The sequence below is a fragment of the Rhynchophorus ferrugineus genome, unplaced genomic scaffold (assembly GCF_030347505.1).
Source record: "Rhynchophorus ferrugineus isolate W39M unplaced genomic scaffold, kcgeb_rfMv2 rfM7, whole genome shotgun sequence".
NCBI lineage: Eukaryota > Metazoa > Arthropoda > Insecta > Coleoptera > Curculionidae > Rhynchophorus > Rhynchophorus ferrugineus.
The window spans coordinates 11,704,177-11,722,393 of NW_027472586.1; the positions used below are offsets into that span (position 1 = coordinate 11,704,177).

Below are 18,217 nucleotides of genomic sequence, written 5' to 3' on the forward strand. Positions count from 1 at the left end.
TAAAGTAAAAAGCTTATTGTGTTTTGAGCATTTATTAAAGATTAAGTTAAAATTTTATTTATATCTAAATACTATCCTCTTCTTGTTCCCAAGCTAGAATAGCATTCATGCTGGATATATTTTTAGTGCTCCAAGGTTCCAGAGGATCCGGGGAACTACATGGTTCTTCTACGCTTTTGTTGATGTTGTTAGCGGATTTATAAGGTCTGGTCTCAGTAGCTGTAGGGGCAACTCTGTAATTAAAATATTTAGTGAAACATAAGCAGCATATTTTAGTGTCTACCTGTTGCTTTTAGCAGTTTTGGATCTTTTTTTCTTTTTCTCTTTCCTAGGATTACTTGATTGTTCAGCTTTTCCGTCCCCGTCACCTTCTACTTTTATTATATTTTCTGATATAATAGCTGACCTAAAATAACAATAGTGGTTACTCTGGTAAGGTTAAAGTTTAGATATTGTACTGATCATCTCCCTTCATGGCTGCATCAATATTTATGGGTCGAACATTGGAGGACTCCGTTTTTAATTGCTCTTTTACCGCCCTCATTCGTTCTTCCGCATAATCCAAATGATTCAGATCTGATTTAGTCATATCCTCAGTTGCGGATGATTCCATGGAGCTAGAGGTACTTGAAACAATCAGCTTATATTTATCAACAGCTGTCTTCTTTGAAGCTGAGTTTCTGAGGTGTGCTGTCTTAGCCCTCTTAATTCTTGATATTTTACCCAATACTACTTCTGTAAGTATAACAATACTCAGTAAATAAATATGATTTTCAGTCAGAATCGTCTTACCGCCAAATCCTTCACAATCACTGGTGTCCAGCACTGAGTATTTCTTCTTCATTTTCTCCTCGACTTTCTTGATAAAAGTGTCCGTTCCAGTGAAAATTCCTGCTAAATTTTTCACGGACGACGTGGCTTTGTTCTGCGCCGAGATTACTTCGACGTTTTCGGGCATATTGGCCGCTTGGATAGCGAGATTTTTTAGATCATCCGGATTCTTTGGTTGATCTAGAGATTGCAACACAAGGTCCCTGAGAGGATCTTGAGGAATCGCAGTGACCTGGAAATGAAAATGCATTAGAAGAGGTGTGCGATGTTGAGACATGAAGGTCTTACGTTTGATTCGCCTGGTAGGTGGATTGGTAATGTGGAAAGTGACTTGGTGGTCACAGATATATCGTTGTGGGCTTGAGATGCGGTGATTTGGCTCAACGTACTCAACATGGATGCGTCTGGAATTGTTGAATACATTTTTATTGGAGAATATCATGTATTATTTGTTTGGATAATACATACTTGAGATATTACCTGGACCAGCAGCAGGTGTTTTATTATTTGTACTGGCTAAAACCTAAGAATTCGTTTAATAGAGTGGATGTTGGGAATTTATACGATTTAAAAAATAGTACCGTGTCGGGAGGAAGGGTTTGTTTAGATGGTACGATCGGAGACGGAGCGGCGGCGGCAGCGTTTTTGGCCAAGTTCAAGCCCTGAGCGTTGATATCCAAGTCGTGAGTGAAGGCCATAACATCCAGAGCGGCGGTGAGCGCGTCACCGAACCCGTTGGTCAGATCTGGTCCTTGAGGATTCGATAGAGGATCTTTCTTCGGCCTAAAAATGAAGATCAATTCGGTTCGTGATGCTGGGAGCGCGTTACCCTTTGATTTTTATGGGAGTCGTGATGGATTCCCTTCCCCACATCAGGCATCTCATCTCCTCGCCGGTCATGCCTTTCTTTTTGAGGGCGTTTATCGTTACCTTACCGACTCTCTGAAACATATTCAGTTCTGCATTGATCTGGAACAAATATATTTTTACCACAGTAATACCTTCCAGTTTGCTACGGCGCCCTTTCTTTGTTTAGCTCGGGTTTTATTTTTGGACTTGATGACCATCACACCTCTTTGCTCTGTGGCTGGATCTTCGGCAGGTCCCAGAGAAATACTGTATTCCTGGATGAAATGATCTTTAAATGATATATATAGTGAATAATAACAGGTCAATTGAAAAGTCCCCGGCCTGACACACTGATGGCGCTACTAGAATTAAATAAATATGTTTTTTAGTTAGCCCCAACCTTCAAAAGATGCGTGTATAAATTTGACAGCTGTCGGATCATTAGTTTGAGAACTATGGCATTTTGAGTGAAGGAACTTTTGTTATTGTGAAAAAAATGGATAGAAAGAAACTTCGCGTATTGATAAAATATTACTTTTTGAAGGAAAAAAATACAGTTGAAGTAAAAACTTGGCTTGATGCCGAGTTTCTCGACACTACCCCAGGAAAATCAACCATCAGGGATTGGAGTTTAGACGTGGTGAAATGAGCACCGAAGATGGTGAACGCAGTGAACACCCAAAAGTGGTTGTTACCGACGAAAACATTTAAAAAATTCACAAAATCATTTTGAATAACCGTAAATTGAAATTGAATGAAATAGCAGACACTCTAAAGATATCAACTGAACGTGTACATCATATCATTCACGAATATTTAGGTATGAGAGAGCTCTGTGTAACGTGCGTGCCGCGCGAGCTCACTTTTGACCAAAAACAACGACGAGTTGATGATTCGGAGCAGTGTTTGAACATGATCAAGCGTAATAAACCCAAGTTTTTGTGTAGATATGTGACAATGAACGAAACATGGCTCCATCATTTCGCTCCGAAATCCAATCGACAGTCATCCCAGTGGACTGCACATGATGAACCCGCTCCAAATCGTGGGAAATCAGCAACAGTCGGCTGGCAAGGTTATGCCGTTCTGTATTTCGGGATGCGAATGGAATAATTTTCATTGACTACCTTGAAAAGGAAGGACCATCAACAACGGCTATTACGTAGCGTTATTGAACCGTTTGAAGTTCGAAATCGCCGGCAGGCGCATTTGAGGAAAAGCAAAGTGCTGCTTCACCAAGACAATGCACCGTGTCACAAGTCAGTGAAAACGATGACAAAAATCCATGAATTGGGCCTCGAATTGCTTCCTCATCTACCGTATTTTCAAATCTCAAAGGAATTCTCGTTGGGAAGAAATTTTCGTCGAATGAAGAGGTGATCGCCGAAACTGAGGTCTATTTTGAAGCAAAGGACAAATCGTACTACAAAAATGGTATCGAAAAGTTGGAGGGTTGCTATAATCAGTGTATCACCTTTGAAGGGAATTATGTTGAATAAAAAAAACTAATTTTGCCAAAAAAATGTGTTTTACTGTGGTAGGCCGGGGACTTTTCAATTGACCTGTTACTGTTATACCTGTAGGTAATTATGAGCTTCTTTCTGTGGTATGGCTCGCTCTAAGGAAATCACAATCTTGGCCCACTGTTTTACCCATTCTTTCTCGCTCTGCTCCGTCACGTGAGCGTAGGTATTTCCCATCATGGCGATCAACATGTTCAATAGAAGGATCGGTACAAACACCATAAACAATCCGAAGACCGATTTTGCCACGCCCGGGTAGGTGGTCAACATAAGCTCGGAATACTACGAACAAAAACAGTTAACGTTTGCCAGAGTGATCGAGAAGAGACTTGCATCATAGTTTCCCAAAGTAATCTGGAACAAGGCCATCCAAGTTGAGCTGTAACTGTGATACAGTGTCCCGTTAACATTCGGATTACCCTTGTACAGAAAGAAGAAAGACTGGGAGAAACCGAAAAGCACTATGGTGTAGATGATGCCGAAGGTCAACATGTCTCCGGTGATCATGCTGTAGATCATGGTGACGAATGGCCCAGTCAAACGCACAGCGCTAAATAAAACATTATACAGTTTTGGAAAAAAAGACTAATAAATGATCACGGACTCACCCCGCAAAGAACATCAGCAGAAACCAGGATCCCGGCACGGCGAAAATCAGGATGCTCTCTTCGGTGTTGCGATTTCCCATCAGTCTACACGGTATGCATGCCAATATCATCAGATTTGACAGGAGGAATATCAGTTTCGGCGGTGAATTGGTCTGTTGTTTTAAAAATGACCAGAACCCCTGGTTCCGGATTTCGTCTCCTTGTTGAAAAACCAGATAACTGAGGATACTCGTCAATGTTCCTATTTCCGCTGCGTACCTGTAAAGCATAGCTATCGCTGAACTGTAGTGACCAAAAAATATTTCAGTACCGAACGATAACAGCCGGTTCATCAGACCATCCCAGCAAAGCAACATCGGGATCATCAGGCCTCATGTAGAGTGCGAAAGACATGACGGCCAAATGAACGATGAGGATAATCAACCTCTTCAAGAACTGGTTCCTAGCGAAGGATTTCCACTTTTCCTCCAGCAATCTTTGGATGATGCCACCGTCTACGAAACGATGATGACGATTTGATGACTAAAACCATTTTTATATTTTGTTACCTAACATGTCAAGATGCTCCTCCTTGGTCCCGTTCAGAATTATGAACAGCGCCGAGTTCCAGTTAGTTCTGCCATCGGGAAGAAGTGTATCCAGGGCGTTGAGCGTGTATGCCGAGCAAGTGATGTTGCTGTATCTCCAAAATTCCTTGCACGATAACTCCAGCATTTCTCTGAATACTTCAGCTCGTCCAAGTTTGCAAGCCAGAGTCAAGGGCGTCAAACCGGCCTTGTTGATGATGCCATTGCTGGCTGGTAGTTTCGGGTGTCTCAAGGCATACCCGAACATATCCTGAAATCGCCAAAATTCGATTAAACCAGTAGCTGAACCAAATCAGAGAATGTTACCAGCTTATCACAAACAACCACCATGTGCAGAATCATGTTCCCGAAGTTATCCTGGAGATCTGGGTGAGCTCCGTTATCCAGTAACAAGTTGTAAACACTCTCGTTAGCGCAGCACGCCGCCCATGCAAGAGGGTACTCTCCCAGATACGCCAAACCCTCATAATCCGTGTGCTTGGCCGGTCGGGACCTTTGCTGATCTCTAGGAATGAAAAAACTACCTAAGAAGAACACTTGTAAACAGTAAAAGTCCGGTGTTCTCATTGCAAAAAAATTCAAATATTACCTACGGCTCTTTGATTCACATTCGCGCCAGCCTCAACGAGGTCCTGCACCAACTCGTTATTGTTATATGCGATAGCTAGATGCAAAGCTCCCGCACCTAAATATATGCAATAAATAAAAGCGATCGTAATCACTTGCGTTGGAAACTATCCATTGAGAACAGTCGATAGTCGCAAAGCAGTCGATAGTCAAAAAACTAGCGACTGAAAATAGTAATAATTTAAATATTAAATTTAAAAATAGTAAAATAAAAAAATTTATGACATAATTAAAAATGATCGCGCAATAACTACTACAGCTTTTTTAAATAAAGTAAATGGTTTATTTATTATTGAACGGAAATATTTTTAAACAAAAATCGAGAGAGTAATCGAAATATTACATATAATATAATTGCCATAAAAACAGTCAAAATTATTTTACTATTTATCATTCACAATTTTAATCTTTCTACCCTATTACATTAACAATCTTGAAAAATATCATTCCAAAATGCAGCTCTATTAATATACAATATATAGTTATTTACAAGCAAGCTACCAAAAAATTATAAAACTTACATATAAATGTATGTAAACATAAATTGGGTACATTTTTGTCAAGATCGCGGCTAGCCAGAACGTTAACAATGAGTTGAATGAAACTAGTAGATCCAAAAATAGTAACTAAAAGTACACGACTGAAACAGTCGATAGTAAATAGTAATAAAATCAGTCGGACCGAAAATAGCGACTGAAAACAGTTACTAGGAATTAAGACAAGCCCAAATTTCATTGAAAAATTCAGAAAGTTTGTTAGGTATGAATGAGTCCCCATATAGCAAGTGAAAAGCATTATGTTAAGTTATTTTTAGTTGATAAAACACAAGTCATCAATACTTTGACTAGTAAATTGGGTACATTTTTGTCAAGATCGCGGCTAGCCAGAACGTTAACAATGAGTTGAATGAAACTAGTAGATCCAAAAATAGTAACTAAAAGTACACGACTGAAACAGTCGATAGTAAATAGTAATAAAATCAGTCGGACCGAAAATAGCGACTGAAAACAGTTACTCAGTGTAAACTGTAGAAAGTAGTAAAATCAGTTAAACCAAAAATAGCGACTGAAACAATCGATAGTAAAACGTAGTCAATTACTAAACAGTCGATAGTTCTCAACACTAATAATCACATTAATTATTTACCTAAATATTCTTCCCCTTCTACCACATCCAGCGCCAACTTGGGAAAACACTTTATTAGAGTCCTCGCCAATTTGGTATGTATTTTCGTATCACAGATGATGAGTACGTGCAGTAGGGTTTCACCCAGCGAACCTCTGTACTGCATCTGCCAACAGGCTTCGTGATCTGACCATTTTCCCAGAGGATCGTATCGACTTAATGATGCTTCTATGGGTAGTATTACCTGAAAACGACCAAATAATCAACAGGCTCCTGTCGGCAGGCCTGTGGAAACTACCTGATCATAATCTCGAAATTTCCACCGTAAATATTCCGAACGGTTGATGATCTGACCCTTTCCTTCTTGATACATCAATTGCCCAAACTGCTCTCGTATCAGCTTCTCGCACTCTGCCTGTCCGCCAACATTATAAGCATCTATTAACTCACCCCCTTAAAACAATTGATGAAAAATTGATACACACACATTGGTTGGCGATGTAACAACCTTTTTTATAGTTCGCCAAACGATACAATAGACATTGGTCCTTGTTGGAACTCTGGCTTATTACCCTGTCCAAGATCGACCCTCCGGAATACTGCTTCTTCTTCCGCTTACAGCATGGTTTACAGCTGCACCCACCCATAATTCACGCGATTTTAACATCCCCTAATATCTCCTGTTTTCACTGCACCAAAATGTGGAATCAAAATATGAGCAACAATCGATACATAAAGGGTCAGGGTAAAATCGTGTTATGCCAAGGGTAAACTAAATAGGATGGTACAAACTGATACAAGCATAGTCAGGCGTTTGAAGTCGATGATTATTTTATAAAGTTAAAAGCGATTTTAGTATTTTTATTATGTAGATAAATTAGTAGTAATTAAATCAATCACTGTATCGGCTATAACTTCCGAAAAACGCTGCTAAACGTACTTTAAAACAATAGAAAACCACAGTTTTACTGTTATCCTTGTATAAATATTGCAGGTCTATCTAAAGTCTGTAAATTAAATTAATTTGACTCATGTATACACGAAGTAAGCGTCTCTAGTATTCATAATATTTTTTTCGAGCGTTTCAAATCATAGGAAAACAAATGCGAATCAGCTAGTCACAATAATGAGGTACGATGTTATTTTCATCCAAGCAACTGCATTAATTTTATATTTAGATTACGCATCAAAAAATTATTTGTTTATTAATAATTATCGAATGACCTATGGAACATCGTGGATGGTGGCAAGGCTTCAAAGGTTACACTTTTTAAATCCCCGAACTAGTATTTTGGTTACATACTTTTGAACCTTTAAAATAATTCGGCAAAAAACTTCAAGTCTCCTGTTTAATTTATAATTTATTCTTGTCCATTCAAATTAGAATTTCTTGATTAAACCTTGTATCGTAAATATCGTTCAAACAACGAAATACTTACTCTATGAGTTATCTTTATCGAAAATAAACAAACAAATTAATGTTATATTTAGATTACACCGAAAAAATTATTTCGTTCTGATTATTACTCTTCTGTAAGACGCTCGAGAGCGTTTACGAAAACTTGTCTGAAACCTTAATCGATTTTGTATAAATAAATGGAAAACATTGGCGGTAATTCGAACCAAGAACCACTTGCATGTTTACAGTTTGTGTTATTTCAGGACAAGCTCTGTTGATTTTGAAATATATAAGAAGCGTTATTCTGAAATGGGCTGGAGAAAATCCCGCTCAGGCTTTGGCAGCGACCATCATCATCGCTGGATGCTTGTTGCCTTTTATTAGTGCTATGGCATTAATGCCCTTAGTTGCAGTAATTAATGCAGGAAACTATATACAGACAACTGGTAATAAACAATACCTAATTATGGCTAATTTAATATTTTTAAAGTTAATCTTGTAGGTGTATCAACAATAATTACTACTGTATTTGGACCAGGAAGTTTTCTTGCATTGATATTAGTTATTCTGTTCACAGCTGCATTTTTAATGGGTGTTGTAGCAACTTGTATTCATTATTATATTATTCCAAATAATATAATAGCTATTAAATGATATTGAGCAAATATTTCTATATTTCCTTTCAAAATTTATATGCAAAAACCTTGTTTGTCTTTAACTGTATAAAAACACAAATAAACAATTTGCAATAATGCAACAGTGCACAGTACAAATCAGTCAAAATTTAATAATTGCCAAATTAAATTGACATTTGAATTACCATAAAAAAACACGAAAGTTTAAAAAAACTATAAATAAATATTATGAATAAATATATTTATTCATAAATAATAAAATATATACCTAGTGAGATAAAAACTTAACAGCTATTTAAAAATCTGCTATGTACACTTATTTATTTATGCTGTAATGTTTATTATTGTTACTAACTAGAGTCTTCTATTGTTAATTTCCACAAAGCCTCTGTTATTTCTTCCTGACTTGTCTCTTGAGGATCAAAAGTAAAGGTCCTTGGAGATTTACTAGCCATGTCTGATTGATAATTAAGGATAAGTTTTACTCTGATGATGAATCTGACTTTAATGCTTCTAGATCAAAAGGATACATCCAGTTACCTTCTTGCCAGTGTATAAAAAGTTGGCCTTCGTTAACAGCTTGTAGGTCAAAATTTGATCCCTAAATTTCATACTAAAGAATATGCCTAAATAACTGTATCACTTACTTTTTTTTACTGATTTCATCCTGTATACTTTTGGTAGAAGTAATCTTTTGCTCTTCATTCTCAGCTAGTATCGCTAATTTTTCTAATTCTTCTTCTTTTTGTGCTTTCTGTGCCTCCAGCTTTGTGACAGAATTTTCCTTTTTTTCCAAAAACAATTTATTTTTATCCACAACACTCTCATAATGTTGAAGGTTTGAAAATTGGGTGCTTTTAAATATATTTGCGTCCTTATGTAACTCTAAAATATACAAATGAATAATATAAAAAAGTAAATTATTTGTACATTGTACCTGTATCACTTAAAACCCCATACAATAATTTATCATATAGAATTTCGAATTGAGAAAACCTCTCATTAAATTTACTTTCATACATTTTAATAGATTCTATTATAGGCATTGTAGTCAATAAAATTTCTTCCAATTCGCTGTCCATATTAATTTTAATATAAATAATTTAAAAATACAATATTATAAAACACACAATACCGATACTGAAATTCCCATATTCTGATTCTAAAATACGTTATTTTCGATTTGACTTAATTTTAATATTCTGTGAAGATAGTTTTGATCTTTTGAATAAGTTGACATTTTGACGTAAAGAAGATCGTGCCGCTAACCGTTTCTGTATTCTATTCCAAAATTAAAATTTTGTTTTTATTTTATAATTATGTCGAATGTAGAAAATTTACGTGATATTCCTAGTAATGAAGATATCGTAAATGATATTTTAAATAGCGCTACCGACAATTTATCAGTGAATGATAACAATGATTCAGTGATCAATACAGGCAGTACTGCGGAAAATGTTTCGATCAACGATAACGGAAATGCTAGTCCTCCAGCTGACTTTGATCAATGCGACCCAGAGAAGGAGGAAAGCATCGTTCCTGATGATTTCATTGATGAAGAAAAGCTAAAGGACTTGGAGGTAGAGTTGACTGAAGATGAAAAGTCTGAAAGGCACCAGAAAGCTCTAGAGTATAAGCAAAAAGGAAATGAAGACTTTAAAAACCAAAAATACTTAGAAGCTGTGCAATTATATACTGAGGGATTACGGATATGTCCCCTAACATTTGGTAATGATAGAGCTATTTTATATGCTAATAGGGCGGCATCAAAAGGTATATAATCGTCTATGTTTTATAATTTATCATTTATTAAAGAAATTAATAATTTGTAGTTAAATTAGATAGAAAAAGTAGCGCAATTGATGATTGTTCTAAAGCCATAGAACTAAATAACAAGTATATAAGGGCCTATTTAAGGAGGGCTGTTTTATATGAAGAAACTGAAAAATTAGATGAAAGCCTGGAAGATTATAAAAAAGTTTTTCAACTAGATCCAGGGAATAAGGATGCTACAGCTGCCCAGATAAGATTACCACCACTGATAAATGAGAGAAATGAAAAGCTAAAAACAGAGATGTTGGGTAATTATTCTTATAGAGTTTTTAAAGCGATTTCTACTGAATCTATATTTTCCTTAGGTAAATTAAAAGATTTGGGCAATGTCATTCTGAGACCTTTTGGATTGTCAACAGATAATTTCCAGTTGACACAAGATCCTAATTCAGGAGGGTATTCTGTTAATTTCACTCAAAACCCTAGGTAGAATAATAAGTATTCTTTAGTACTTCTTATTATAATTTAATTTAAAACTTAATATATTTTAGTTATGCGTTTTTGTTATGAATATTTTTATTTATGTATACATGTGGAGTTCTAATAAATAATGAAATTATGTTTTGTGTTTTTCTGTGTCAGTTCATTTGTATTAAGAGAATATAGCAACGGTTTTGAACATCATCAAACCTTTTTTCTACAACCAGTTGATTCTAACCTTATAGTAATTTCAAAATAAAATATACCATAAACATTAAAATGTTGATAAAATGGACAATCCTGGTATAAGTTTATTTCAAGGTACCGATATAAATATTAACAATTCTCAGAATAATGAGGAGGAAGAGGATTTAGAGGATCAAATTCGGCGTAAAGAAGAGGTTTTCATTTTATTATTATTTGAAGTATTTGAACCCATATGCTTGTTTTTCTAGCTACAAAATTTACTTCAAGCTAATTTAGATGATTTTAAATATGATGACAGTACTATTAATTCCTCAACAAACATTTCAATGGTCTCAGTTGATAACATAGAGCAAAATTATAAAAATGCTATAACACCAAGTGAACAATTAAAAGTTTTGTATGATGTTAGGTAAGTTAATAAACATAATATAAAAAATACCTTTGTTAATAATGGATTTATTCAGAGTTAGAGAGATACAAGCATTACATGATGAATATAATCAGTACAAGGAGACTGCAAAAAGAGATATTGATTCATTAAAGCACAAAAATATCTTGTTTGAACAGGAATTAAGACAAGCCCAAATTTCATTGAAAAATTCAGAAAGTTTGTTAGGTATGAATGAGTCCCCATATAGCAAGTGAAAAGCATTATGTTAAGTTATTTTTAGTTGATAAAACACAAGTCATCAATACTTTGACTAGTAACTTAGCTGGAAAAGATGATGAACTTAAAAGTTTGAAAGACATAATTAAAGCAGTAAGTCAGAAGCTTATATTGATACTTAACTTTTTATATATCCTTTATGCTTTTATTAGAATGAAGCTGAGTTAATGACATACAAGTCAGAGCTGACTGAACTTCATCTGAAATTTCAAGCACACAATGGTCCATTCAATCTAACCGCTAAATATAACTCAGAAGAGTATCAAAAGTCTTTGCAGGAGAAAATATCTAAACTTGAAGAGCTGTTGGAAGATGAAAGGCAAAAAAGAGAACATTATGTATGAACACACGGGTTACATTGAGACTTACTTTAACCTAGTTCATTGTAGGTCAAAGAAAAGGATGTACTACAAGAAGAAATCCAGAGATTAGTAGTAGAAAAGGTAAACTTCGAGAAGGAAAATGAAGCCTTAATAAGCACATTTGATGCAGCTCAATCTCAGTGTCGGGATTTAATAGAAGTAGTTGAAACACTGCGTAAGGAAAATGATCACTTGAGAGGTATGTTAAAAGTTTGAAAAAGTGAGCATTTAATTAATTAATTTAATTAACTCCTTCCAGAAAGAATGAAGCAACAAAATAGTTTTAAAACGGAAAATGCTGATGGCACTGACCATAATTTAACTGTAAGTTGTAATTATTTCTGATTTTTCAGTTTTCTGATATTTAAAATTTAGGACCACTCGTCTTTGATAAATCATAATGAAAGGTTGAAGAAAATGTTATTGGATAAATCTGTTGAGATAGATTCACTTAAATCTGAATTGAAGTAAGTACTTTCAGCTAATGTGATGAAAATTATGTGATTGTGGTGACTATATATCTTTAGGTTTTATTTGCAAGATATCAAAGAACTGTTGGAATACAGACAATTGAAGTGTGATATCTACAAGAAAGAATTTGAAAAATGCAGTAAGTCAAGTTTTCATACTAAAACTGAGTTTCTGGTTTAATGTGCATTTTCAGATAATGTAAGCCACACCAAAGACTTACTGATATTACAGAATGATCTCCAGAACTATAGGCGAATAATAGATGACAAGAATCAACAGATATTAACTCTCAATTCGAACAACAAAGATTTAAAGGAAAAGATTGAGGAGATGCTTTTGCAGACCCGCAATGAAATACAGAATATTTCGTCTAAGTACAGTGTCCCAAAGTTGGAAATAATGAGCAAGGAATTGGAAAAGGCCGAGGATACTGTGAAGATATTAAGCGAGAAACTCGAGGTAATTTGAATAATGTGTTTTTAAGTAAAGTCTAATATCATTTAACCTTTAAAAGGAATCTGAAAAGAGGCGGTTAAGCATAATGAAAAAAATGCAAAATAAAATCGATCAAAACGACGCCGAGGTTGTTGGGGAGTTGGAGAAATGCCGGCATGAACTGCGCGAGGTTAAGGCGTTACTTGTTAAAGAAAGGGACCAGAATGCGGTGCTCTTTGATGAATTACAGTTCAGCAAAAATGAGGTAAGTTCCCTGTTATTACTGGTTCCTTAACGGCTTCAAAATAAAAACATCTCAGGTGCTCAGTTTGAGAAATCAGGTGGACAAAATGAGACTGGCTCAAAAAAAGTCAGATAGTCCCAGGAAGAGCCCAAATAAGAATGAAAGGGACTCAGAGGACCAGGGTACGAAAAAGGAGTATGAGCAGCTGAAAGATCAGATAAAACAAGTGATGCAACATTTGGTAAAAAACAACACTAGATCTGGAAGAGAGCCTCCTCTGATTGTTAAGGAGATCAAGGAGCAAATGGATACATTTCTAATTAATATAGAAGGGGCGTCCATTGAGAAGGGTATTTTGGAGGAAAAGTTTTGCTCGTGGAAGAAGCTGTTCGATGATGTTATCCTCAAGGGTAAAAAAAACTCTGTCTATATTTTTTCCAGTACTTAGAGGCTTTCATGTCATTTAGATCCTGACGAAGTATTGAAATCGCAATACCAACAGGCTTTAATCGGGCTCCACTCTTCCAATGAAAAGTTGAAAGAGCTGGAGAAGACGATTCTTGGTTTAAAAAGTGCGGTAGATGCCGGTGAAGATGACAAACGCATTCTCAACACAGACCTGGAGAATTACAGGATGAAGTTGGAGAAGGCTGAACATGTTTGTCAGCAATTAGTAAAGGAAATTAACAATTTGAAGCATAACCAACACTCCACAGGTAATGTTCATAGTACAAGGTGTTTAAAAATAAAATTCGAAGAGTTACAGGCTAGTGAAGTAGGGCCTAAAAAAGGTGCGTTATGTTTGATATGTTTTCAACCTGTTTAGTGCCCTGAAACAAAAGAAAAACAAAATATATTTAATATATTTTATTATAAAAAAAACAATTTTTTTTGTAAATTGGTGATTTCATATAATTTTTAACTTTCAGAAATTTTTAATATAGTAAAAAAACCATTTTTTTTCCGGGCGCAGGGGATAAAGAAAAAAGAAAATTTCAAGTAAATCATTTAAATAGAACTTGAGTTATCATGTGGATTAGATTGGGTTGACTCATATTTGGTTAATTAACTATCCATTAGATAATACCAACAGAAGCTTGCAATTCACAGCGGTTAATTCGGCCTTAGTTGCGTATGATAGCAGTACTAACTCTTAAAAATACTCCTAAATATTCCTAAATGCAAAAAATATATATTTTTTAAAATTTTCGAGTCTTTTAAGGTTCTATACGGCCACTTTCGGCGATTAAAGATGTTTCTGCTTGTTTCTTGTTTCAGCTCAGTAGTGGCAGTAAACTAGAAAATAAGATGGTAATAAAATAATTGAAAAGCGCTCGGTTTTCTAAGCTCTTTATATGTTGGTTGACATTCTCCACGCTGTCCATCTGTCTTGATGATCGTGGCCGCCTGGATTTTGGGTTTTGTATCATTCTCTTCAAACGTTTTCAGCCACAAGGGACGAAAGAAATTCTGCGCGATCATTTAAACGGTGAAAACTTTGAAGCTGACCGAATCCCTTTTTTTGTATATCACACGCATTCCGACTTAATGGCCAAGCGCTGAGCTAAACAAAAATAAACTTTCTTCTGAGACACTCATGTCACTATTATATCATCAGGTTTATTATGATACATTTGATGATTCGTATAAACACTTTTTTGTCTCCAGATGAAATCAAGAAACAGCTGGAAGAAACAACAGTTCAACTCAATTTAAAAGACAACGAACTCAGATCCAAATTAGAGCAGCTGACAAAAATTGAGGAGGATCGACGAGAGTTATGCAAGAAACTGGATAAGGAAAAGTCCGACGTCGACAAACTCAGAATAGAAAATTCGCAACTTGTCGACGAACTCAAACAGGCCAAGGAACAATTGGCCAAGAGGAATCTGATCAAAGAATTCGATGTCGCGTCCAGATCCAGCGATAGCGATAAGGAAAACGCCGTTCTTAAACAGGTGTTGAACTACAAGAACAATTTGGACGAGGAGCTCCTCAAAGCCAAGGAACTGAAGTTGAGGGACGAGATCCAAATAGAGTATCAGAAACGGTTGAATGACGTGGAAAAAACTTACAAGAACATGTGTAAAGACATCAAGGATGTCTCTAAACAATATGAAGATAAACTGGAACAGCAGGAAAAACAGTAGGGCATATTTTACATCAAGTTTTAAAATTAATTATAGTTTTTATATGTAGATATAGGGAGTATTTAAAAATGGTTTTAAAAGAATGCGAAAAATGTACTAAGGAGAGTGAGGAGGAAAAGATCGAACTGACGAATCAACTGAAATGGCTGAGACAAGATTTCGATAACTATAAATCTAGTGTGATCTCCAACGAAGAGAGATACTTAAAAATTATGAAGAATATGGAGAGGGAGTCGGAGGTTTGTGAGTCCGTCGTAGGTCTGGGGAAGACAGTAATCATTTTCGTTACAGAAAAGTATAGAAGCGTGGAAGACGTGGTCGAGGAAAGTCGTCAGCAGTTGCCTGGATATCGAAGCAACTAACAAAAAGATTCGCGATAAGGTTTTATACAATTTACAGGTTCATGATCAGGAGGTATAGGTATTTCAGGTTCTTCCTTTAATTGTATTGACCCGATATTTTTTCATAGGTAGCGGCGATTCAGAAAGGATTCGATGCGAAGATCGAGAAAAGACAGCAGAAAGACAAACGAAACAGCTGATAATATTTTTTTTTATATTAGAATTAGTCGAATAATTAATTGCTCAAGTTTTATTTATTTATATGTTTAAAAAGGTTTTATTTTAATACAGTAATTGATCATTCCTTTGTTTTATTAATTCATCTTTGCAAATTAATGGGATAATAAAATTGAAAACATCGAAAAGCAAAGTAGTCCTTGTCTTGGTAATTTTATTATTTCTTTTGACAATAGATAATACCGACATTTAGTTAACGAGTCCTGTGTGAACAGCCTCGCTCATAATACTTATTTAACACGGCTAAACAAAAAGGGATACAAATTATTTATATATAAGAAAATACAATTTACAATATAATAATAAAAAATAACGATATAACTAGGAATAATCAAGATGGCTAACGTCCGGGTTTATTGTTACTAAATCCTTTAGTAATCGACTGATGGCGAGACGCGTCTCGACGCCTCTAAACTATAATAAAATCGATCGACAGTCTTATGATTTGTTAGCTTTGTGTGGGCCATGAACACATCACACGAAAAGTCATCCGGGGTTTCACTTGATCCTCCCTTGTCGGGCGTCGGTGATACAGCCCCACAACTCAATGATGAGATCGTCCGAGAAACCGAACGCGGCCAGGTCGGAATCGTCGACGGCCTCGGCGAAGTCCATGGAGTTCTTTTTACCCTCGCTTAGCTCCCATATTTGCGTGGCCAGCTCAGAATCGTTGATGCCCATGAACGATTCTAGGATACTGTTGATTTTGTCGATACCTGCGTCCATAGCATCATCCTATAAAAATTAAAAAAAACAATTATGATCTAAAATAAAACGTATAAAGGTGTAATATATTGGGTTGCATAACTTTTAGGAGAAACCCAAGAATAAGTGTATTATTGGTTATCTAAAGTCGATCTAAAAAAATCACCTTTAATAACGAATGATTTAAATATTTATGACTACGATTTTAAAACCGTATAGAGGAATGTCTCGTAATTGCAGTTAAATGATTCAAGGTCCGCGAACAAACAATACGTGCATTGTGATTCAACAGAATAAATCGCCGTGCTAAAAATGCCCATAATATATATCGGCGAGAATTTATTGAGGAACTATTGCTAACGTTCTTACAAGGTCGCGGATTTGTATCCATTTACGATCTGGCCGGCATTGCATCACAGATCGTTTTGTTCGAAACGGTAAAGTCGAGGAATTTGTTTTTCAAATCGACGACACGACCAAGCGAATGTTTTTTTATGCGCGTCATTTCTTGCTTTTCCGAACCGTTTCTTTTTATGTATAATGCGTATTGAAAACAATCTAAAACGGTATACATTAAAAGCCGGGAGAAATCTAATACATACTTCGTATTCTCTAGGAAATTATGTAAAATAGCATTGTTTAAAGGTTGTACCGTTAGATTTATCGGTCGCATATGTGACATGATTACGAAATATTAATTTTTTGATAAAATAGCCATAGTCTACTATGACGTCTAGTACATATTTTTAAAAGCTAATGAAAAAGTAAATCTAGTAGGCTGTGATATACATTGTACTTTGACAGTGATATCAATTATCAGTCCTCTTATTTTGACATTTATGTTTGTCAAACTACTCAACTGTTACTTATGTATAAAATAAGTTTTAGATCAATTACATTTTAATATAATATATATATATATATATATATATATATATATATATATATATATATATATATATAAATATTTCCAGTTTTGAAATAGTGTTTTAACAACCACCGATATACACGCGCCTATATAGAAATCGCCTGAAATTCTAAACCGTGAAGGAACAGGTTCCCAGACCTATCAGGAAAAAGTGAAATTGCATTGCCTATATTCGTAAACTGCGGAAGATAACGCGTTTGATCTATGTTTTCTCCGTTCATTTATTTGCTTTCAGTTCGATTAATCAATACGTTTTACGTCTTATATATGCTGCCGAGAAAAAGAACCCGGGAGAACCGGATAGTTGTCCATGATAATGTTTGCGTTTGTTGAATAATTAAAAAATAATTAAATTTATACTTTTTCTTGGTTTGTAGATTTTAAATGATGGTTTATATTTCGAATATTTTATTTCCATATTATATATTGTCTGATTTGATAGTTTATTTATTCGTATCGGTGGATCTAAAAATAAACGGGTGTTACTATTAATAAGATATAAAAAAGTATTTAGAAGAGGTACCTGTTGTATACGTTTCAAGGACGAAGAAAAGATATAACCGCTTGAACCGTTTCGGAACTGGTTCTATCATTAAATTATCGTTAAACTCGTTGAAATATTCGATATCTTAAGAAATGTTATGCATATGCGTGTTTTTTAATGAAGCTTTCGATATTTACAGGTCTGGGAAAAGTATCACCGTATCTTCATCATCTATGAACAATGTGATTAAATAATATTAAAATCACATTTCTCTATCAATTGTTATTTAGAAAGGTCATATTTCAGAGTAGGATATTACATTAATTATAAGGTTAATTATAACTATAGGATATTAGTGAATGCTTCACATAACCTAAAAATAATTGATGATATTGTTCAGTAATCCTTGCATTGAGAGTATTTCGGCTATTTAGTCGTATTATTTAATATTTTATACATTTTACATGACGTAATATGTTATATTGAAAATAAATCTAACTTTGTATAAATAATGATAATGTTAACATCAATTATGACGTTAAATGGTTA

At 35.0% G+C, this 18,217-nt stretch overlaps 6 protein-coding genes across 10 annotated transcripts in view; 3 read left to right on the forward strand and 3 right to left on the reverse strand.

The window, feature by feature from the left end:
* Positions 1–16: 16 nt before the first annotated feature.
* iav (transient receptor potential cation channel subfamily V iav) lies at positions 17–6,937 on the reverse strand. Of its 2 annotated transcripts, XM_076409613.1 has the most exons (19): positions 6,659–6,937; positions 6,449–6,603; positions 6,172–6,394; positions 4,988–5,083; positions 4,705–4,922; positions 4,360–4,648; positions 4,122–4,305; positions 3,812–4,069; positions 3,537–3,753; positions 3,258–3,485; positions 1,833–1,955; positions 1,661–1,773; positions 1,413–1,614; positions 1,300–1,354; positions 1,120–1,235; positions 793–1,063; positions 459–735; positions 284–406; positions 17–233 (listed from the first exon to the last, which is right to left on the reverse strand). In XM_076409613.1, exons 1-19 carry the CDS (start codon positions 6,795–6,797, stop codon positions 65–67), a joined length of 3,456 nt encoding a protein of 1,151 aa, XP_076265728.1. In that variant the 5' UTR covers positions 6,798–6,937; the 3' UTR covers positions 17–64. The 2 variants fall into 2 exon arrangements, with proteins under 2 accessions (XP_076265728.1, XP_076265729.1); XM_076409614.1 differs by lacking the exons at positions 6,172–6,394; positions 6,449–6,603; positions 6,659–6,937 and adding an exon at positions 5,547–5,847.
* A 107-nt stretch (positions 6,938–7,044) lies between these two features.
* LOC143199657 (uncharacterized) lies at positions 7,045–8,216 on the forward strand. Of its 3 annotated transcripts, none has more exons than XM_076409618.1 (3): positions 7,045–7,194; positions 7,813–7,995; positions 8,040–8,216. In XM_076409618.1, exons 1-3 carry the CDS (start codon positions 7,182–7,184, stop codon positions 8,201–8,203), a joined length of 360 nt encoding a protein of 119 aa, XP_076265733.1. In that variant the 5' UTR covers positions 7,045–7,181; the 3' UTR covers positions 8,204–8,216. The 3 variants fall into 3 exon arrangements, with proteins under 3 accessions (XP_076265733.1, XP_076265732.1, XP_076265734.1); XM_076409617.1 differs by lacking the exon at positions 7,045–7,194 and adding an exon at positions 7,608–7,762; XM_076409619.1 differs by lacking the exon at positions 7,045–7,194 and adding an exon at positions 7,608–7,762 and having other exon boundaries at positions 8,052–8,216.
* Positions 8,217–8,404: 188 nt separating this feature from the next.
* On the reverse strand, positions 8,405–9,369 carry LOC143199655 (uncharacterized). Its single transcript, XM_076409616.1, has 4 exons — positions 9,122–9,369; positions 8,832–9,069; positions 8,715–8,785; positions 8,405–8,641 (listed from the first exon to the last, which is right to left on the reverse strand). The coding sequence occupies exons 1-4, from the start codon at positions 9,264–9,266 to the stop codon at positions 8,535–8,537; spliced, it is 561 nt and encodes a 186-aa protein (XP_076265731.1). The 5' UTR covers positions 9,267–9,369; the 3' UTR covers positions 8,405–8,534.
* Positions 9,370–9,414: 45 nt separating this feature from the next.
* Ttc1 (Tetratricopeptide repeat domain 1) lies at positions 9,415–10,577 on the forward strand. Its single transcript, XM_076409615.1, has 3 exons — positions 9,415–9,957; positions 10,017–10,265; positions 10,323–10,577. Exons 1-3 carry the CDS (start codon positions 9,504–9,506, stop codon positions 10,445–10,447), a joined length of 828 nt encoding a protein of 275 aa, XP_076265730.1. The 5' UTR covers positions 9,415–9,503; the 3' UTR covers positions 10,448–10,577.
* An 85-nt stretch (positions 10,578–10,662) lies between these two features.
* On the forward strand, positions 10,663–15,617 carry LOC143199659 (uncharacterized). The gene is made up of 17 exons (XM_076409622.1): positions 10,663–10,838; positions 10,893–11,053; positions 11,109–11,260; positions 11,316–11,404; positions 11,464–11,649; positions 11,701–11,872; positions 11,933–11,997; positions 12,049–12,140; positions 12,201–12,283; positions 12,338–12,603; positions 12,659–12,844; positions 12,900–13,233; positions 13,291–13,539; positions 14,492–14,969; positions 15,023–15,212; positions 15,265–15,387; positions 15,443–15,617. The coding sequence occupies exons 1-17, from the start codon at positions 10,728–10,730 to the stop codon at positions 15,512–15,514; spliced, it is 3,009 nt and encodes a 1,002-aa protein (XP_076265737.1). The 5' UTR covers positions 10,663–10,727; the 3' UTR covers positions 15,515–15,617.
* A 70-nt stretch (positions 15,618–15,687) lies between these two features.
* The window catches only part of kermit (PDZ domain-containing protein GIPC-like protein kermit), a 32,110-nt gene continuing 29,580 nt past the window's right edge, over positions 15,688–18,217 (reverse strand). For both annotated transcript variants that reach the window (XM_076409624.1, XM_076409623.1), the window contains exon 6: positions 15,688–16,286. In XM_076409624.1, coding sequence (XP_076265739.1) covers positions 16,050–16,286 — 237 coding nt within the window. In that variant the 3' untranslated portion in view covers positions 15,688–16,049. The remainder of the gene's footprint in view (positions 16,287–18,217) is intronic.